Genomic DNA, 5,502 nt, shown 5'->3' with positions numbered 1-5,502 from the left:
CTTTGTCTGGTGCTGGATGCCAGAAAACCGAGGCATGGTGCTTGTACCACGTAGCCTCCTTTTCCCTGCCACACTGACTCGAAATGAGAGTTATGTAAATACAGTTTAGACCAGAGCTGCTACTGTAATGATCTTCTACATGTGTAATGACCTACCAGCACCATGTGGGGGTCAACATGGCTAGAACCCAGGACTTTCGGCTCCAAAGTCTGGGCTTCTACCATGTTCCCAATGAGTAACTTGGTTAGCTGGTAGCTGTAGTAGGCTCTTATCCTCTATGTGGACTGGCTACCGGAGGGGAATATGTTGCTCATACCTAGTGTGTTAAATTTGAACGTAATTTCTGGTGCAGCTGTGCCACGCAGGTGGTACCACACATGTAAATAAAACCCACAAGCATGAATCATTAAATAGCTCCCTTCCCCCTCACACCTACTCACCTTTCACAGAGTGCAGACATCCTCATTAGTGAGCCCTGTGATCTGAGCGATGGCTATGGATTCCATGTAGGTGTGGCTTCCAGAGAACATGGACCTCCTCGAGGAGCGCCTCTTGGGCTTTAACGTGGAGAGGTTGATGCAATTCTTCTGGCGACTCCTCAGATACTCTTTGTAATTCTTGGAGAGCAACGTGTAAAGGAAAGGGTTAATGCAGCTGTTGCTGTAGGCCAAGCAGGTCACGATGAAATTGATGTAGACCATGGTGGTGTTGGTGAGGTTCCCTGGCTGCTTGTAGTAGATACTGAGCAGCTGCCAGAGCCAGAAGGGTATGAAACAAGCCCAGTAGGTGAGGACGATGCTGAATATCATGTACAGGACTTTCTGCTTGGGGCACCGGTTCATTTCCCTGGTGGTGAAAACAGCAGTCTGAGATCTCCAGTATGTCTTGGCCAACTTAATGTATAAGTAGCAGATGACAAGCCCAGGGGCCAGGATGCAGGTGTTAAAAAGGATGGTGAGGTACACTTTGTAGGTCTCCATCTGCCAAGTGGGATGGCACATGCGCTTGGTCACCCCGCCCTGGTCACTCGTCCTGAGGTCTATGAGGACCATAGTAGGGAGGGCAAGAAGAAAGGACACCAGCCACACCAGGCAGGTGACAGTCCTCCGGTAGTCTCTGGATCTCCCAATAGTGTCTAATGGTTTGACTACGGCTAGGTACCTTTCGGTGCTCATGATGGTGAGGATGAAGATGCTGGCGTGCATGGTGAGGAGGTCCAGGCTGAACAGGACCCTGCAACCCACATCTCCAAAGTACCAGTCCTTCACGAAATACGTGCAGACCACGAAGGGGATGGTCGACAGGTACAGGAGATCTGCCAGTGCCAGGTTGACGATATAAATGTACATCGAGCCAGTGAACGTCATGGAGAGGTTCACGACCACCAATGTGTAGATGTTGCCAACTATGCCCACCAGGCACATCACGGCCAGGATGCACCCCAGGAAGTAGGTGACCAAGACATCACTGGTGTCAGCGAGGACTTCAAAGGTGGCATTGGCGTGATCTGTGGCATTCTTAGGGTGGCAGGGTACAGAAGTGCATGGACCCAGCTCCATCTCTCTGCAATTATGGATTTTTTCAGCCCCAGAGCATAATAATAGATGCACTTAACTGTGAAGATGTCGCGGTGAGAAGCTGTCGTCAGACGTGCAGACAGATTCCATGCAGCTGAGCAGACAGGGCTGCGTTAGACACAAAGGTCCCTGTCACTATAACAGCATCACTCTGATTTTTTGCCGGTGCCCACGAATTTACAGCCTCTAAAAAAACAATCCCTGCTCTCTCTCGGCTGTATGTTATTTCACCCTGCAGAAAACAGCCTTCAAGGACCACAGATGGAAGTGAAGATAGGAGTCAGTTACCTCCAGACAGCTGTCTTCAAGTCCAAAGGCTAAAAGCCCCTAATGTATATTAACGCTGTGGCTGGCAGGTAGATGGGGAAGCGATCACTCTGCTGGAAATAATCCTGGTGCAGCTGCCTGTCCAAGCTATTTTCCTTCCCATGAAGATGCAGGCATTTATTTACTCCGATTGCCTTCTAAGTGGTCCTTGTGACCCTGGAGGCTTTTAAGTTGTCAGCGATTGAATTGAAGCTGCGAGCAAGAGTTGCTCTTCTCCAGACCTGTCCAAAGTTCCATGGCACGTGAAATGACAGAGAAACGGTGGCCTGAGTGCTGTGCAATTGGAGCTGATATCCTCCCAGAGACGGAGAGAGATGTGAGGGCGATCTGCTCTCCTGGCAGATGCTAGAATGTAAATCGGAAGCAGTGTTGTTTGAATGCCAAGGCAGATCTTAGCTGCTGTTAACAAAGATCAGGCTGGACCTCCGAGGGGTCCCTGCCAGTCCCCAATGAGGTGGGTGTTGTGGTCTGGGCTAAGAGCAGAGCTGGGATGATCTGTTCCAGCAGACTCCTCTCTCTCCCCAGGCTGGTAAATCCATGCGTTTTCCAAGAGCCAGAGCTGGAGAGGGGTGGGATCTGCTGCTCTGACAGCCCCCCAAGAGGTGGGATTTGTCCCTTTTCCGAATAGAGAAGAGGAGGTGAAACCAGCACTGGCACATTCTTCCCACCAGGACGCATGCACACACCCGGCACCTCCTGCCCCCTTGCTCCCTTAGCAACACTGGGCATTGGGCTCTGCCTCTTGAAATGTATTTCTACAGGGAGATCTTTGCTCCTTTCTTTCTAGGCTCTTGCCCTGTAATTTTAATTTTGCACAGTTCTTTCTTTGTGCTTCAAAGGGGGCGCTGCGAGGCTAATTCCGCTGTGCAAGACGCACATACCCTCATTTGATCTGGGCATGGCTGGGGGGCTATTTTTAAACCTGCTGCCTCTATCAGGATGGAGAGGTATTGAACTTGTAGCTGGAGCACGTGTTCCAGGAAAAGGGAGCAGAGAAGCCTGAAAAGGCCAAAAGGAAATGCTGTCTAATGCCTCATTCCTGTAATAGGAGGGCCATAAAAATCAGAAGACAGTGAATGGCGTAGCCCTAGCTAACCATGGAATGAGCAAAGTGTCCTCACTTAGATTGCCACAGTGCCTTTTGTAACAAAAGATTGCCAGAACGGATTAGATGAAGATCCCCTTACTTTGCGATGGAGTCACCTCTGGGGTGGAACACATCAGCCGCTTAGCAGCGCACAGCAACAGCATGCCATTGTTTAGGAGAGGACGTGAAGAAGCACATGGGGTGTCATTATCCCGGTTTGTATTTTGGCAGGAGACTGTCTGGTGCATCCTGGATGAGTCAGTCCTAAGGAAGAGAACCCCCTCCCCCTGCAGCAAGTCACTGAAACTGAAGCAGTGTTGTTGTTCCTCTGCATTAGCCCTGGTGTTGAGGAGGCCTGACTGCACTAGGGCAAGGAAGAACTGCATTTCTCCCACATGTATTGATTATGGCATGAATCTTTCAGCCATATCCTACATACAGACTAAGGCCATCCTAGACCACCATGCTTTGACCATTGTCTCGTTGAGTCCCCCACACTTTCTATATAATATCAGGGATCCCTATAAGGTCCGTTGCCCTCACTGGGTGTGGAATCTATGTAAGGATGGAGGAGAACTCCAGAAATTCCTTAGTCACTGGTCAGCTACGTAATAAACATTTTATTAAAGTTAATGTTTAAAATTAAATAGACACAAGTTAAGAGAGAAGGTACTGTACATCTGGGGTCAGGCTTGAGTTATGAGGGATTACAGGTACTGGTTACAAGAATCACTAGAGACCTACATATCACACAACCAACATAGACCCAGATTGGGGTGCGGGAGTTTTTAAAGCGTCAGTGGATAAATGGGCGCGGGTACGCCACCCATGGAATGTATAGCGTCCAAGTCAGTATCAGTGTAGCGAATAAGTACCTGGGTGGGGTGCGTCCTTTGGTTCGTCAGGGAAGGAAGTGGGTTATTTCCCTGGTTAGCGGTCTCGATTACTCAACGTGGTATTGACGGTGTCCCATGATGTGTTCCGTATAGATGTCTCTGGACCACCTGATGGTGTCAGACACCAGGAGCTGTCTCATGAGCCGGGCGTAGCGTCGCCTGACTCCCCACGCTCTCAGTACTGGCTCGTTGTGGGGGTCCCACGAGCCCAGGGCTACCACGATCAGGGTGTGTATCTGGACCTCATAGCCCTGGGCTCTCAGGATGTCGGCCAGCAGGGTGTACTTCAACGCCTTCCGTGCTCGGGCCTCGTGGAAGGCCGGTGACCTGTTTTCAAATGGCACCGTGACGCCTACCCTGAGGACCTTCTTCTTTTCTGCGTCCGTCACGACGATGTCGGGTCACAGTCGGCTGTCTGTCCCGGGGATGGCGGAGTCGACGGTGATCTTCCCCAGGGCCAACGGGATGGCTTTCACCAGCCGGTTCTGGATGGCGTTGTGGCGGATGTTAAAACCACAGTGGCCGGTTGGGTTTACAAGACATCCTGGGTACGGATTTAAAGTGCAGTTCTGCTCTGAGGAGTGACAGTAAAAACGGCACCATTGCACCTCCGTCGGGGGTCACTAATTCCAGACTAAACAGAGTCACTTTAAAGGTAAACAGATTTGTTTTCCCTTAGCTGCCAGCCTGAGATCTGACAGCCAAGCAGGACTGATTCATTCTCTCTCTCATACGACACCCATCTCTGTGGTATCTGAGCACCTTCCACTTAAAATCAATAGCAATAGCAAAGCCCTTAGTAGATGTCCTGGAGTCTGTAGCACTTTTTGGAGCCAAAACTGCTTGGGGCAGGTGATTTTTATAGCTGGGAAAGGAGGGCTGGGGAGTTGGCTGCTCCGGGAGTGCCCCTACCGCCGCCGAAACCGCGGGACCGACGGACCCCCCGCAGGCCGCCCCCTGCGGCTTGCCGCCCCAGGCACGCGCTTGGTGTGCTGGTGCCTGGAACCGCCCCTGGCTGCCAGTGCTACGAACCTGTTGTTTTTTATGGCTCTGGATGCTTACTGCTCTCCAGTCAAAGTGCCGCCGTCCAATGCTCTTGTCATCCTTGAGCATCTTTTAAAATATACTAATAAATAGACCCCCTCAGATCAAATCAAACCATATAACAAAACTCTACCTCTCTTAGGTACCTACATGGCCCCTTTACCTTAGTATCTCAGCACCGCACAATTGTCAGTATATTTATCCTCGCAATACCCCTGTGAGGCAGGGCAGTCCTATTATCCCCATTGTACAGAAGGGGAAACCGAGGCCCAGAGCAACTAAGTGACTTGTTCCACGTCTCGTGCATGTTCAGATTAACCAACGTGCTCTCGGTGCCCAGGCATGGGGTCCCCACCTCAGGAAGGCCCCCTCTCACCAGACAAAGAAACAAGAGCAGCAGCAACAAAGCCCTGAGTGGCACCAGGTAGTCACAATGCCATTCAGTCAAATCTGGTTCACACGCATCCCCCCGTCGGGACGGAGGGGCGGCTGGGCCAAACCTGAATGAGTAGTGCTGTCACCCGGCACTTGGCCTGCCTGCTTCTACCGTAACCCACCAAACCATCAGGCG

The 5,502-nt window shown here is 51.1% G+C and overlaps 1 protein-coding gene across 1 annotated transcript; it reads right to left on the bottom strand.

The window, feature by feature from the left end:
• Positions 1 to 443: 443 nt before the first annotated feature.
• LOC101950754 (urotensin-2 receptor-like) lies at positions 444 to 2,449 on the bottom strand. Its single transcript, XM_005289196.4, has one exon. It carries the CDS (start codon positions 1,557 to 1,559, stop codon positions 444 to 446), a length of 1,116 nt encoding a protein of 371 aa, XP_005289253.2. The 5' UTR covers positions 1,560 to 2,449.
• Between the last annotated feature and the right edge of the window lie 3,053 nt (positions 2,450 to 5,502).

The sequence above is a fragment of the Chrysemys picta genome, chromosome 10, assembly GCF_011386835.1.
Source record: "Chrysemys picta bellii isolate R12L10 chromosome 10, ASM1138683v2, whole genome shotgun sequence".
Classification (NCBI taxonomy): Eukaryota; Metazoa; Chordata; order Testudines; family Emydidae; genus Chrysemys; species Chrysemys picta.
The sequence above is the reverse complement of the archived record's forward strand: the minus strand, read 5'-3'. Positions and strand labels throughout refer to the sequence as shown.

Bases quoted from the DNA above. Each gene is read 5' to 3' on its own strand.
- LOC101950754 (XM_005289196.4), bottom strand. From the start codon at position 1,559: ATGGAGCTGGGTCCATGCACTTCTGTACCCTGCCACCCTAAGAATGCC.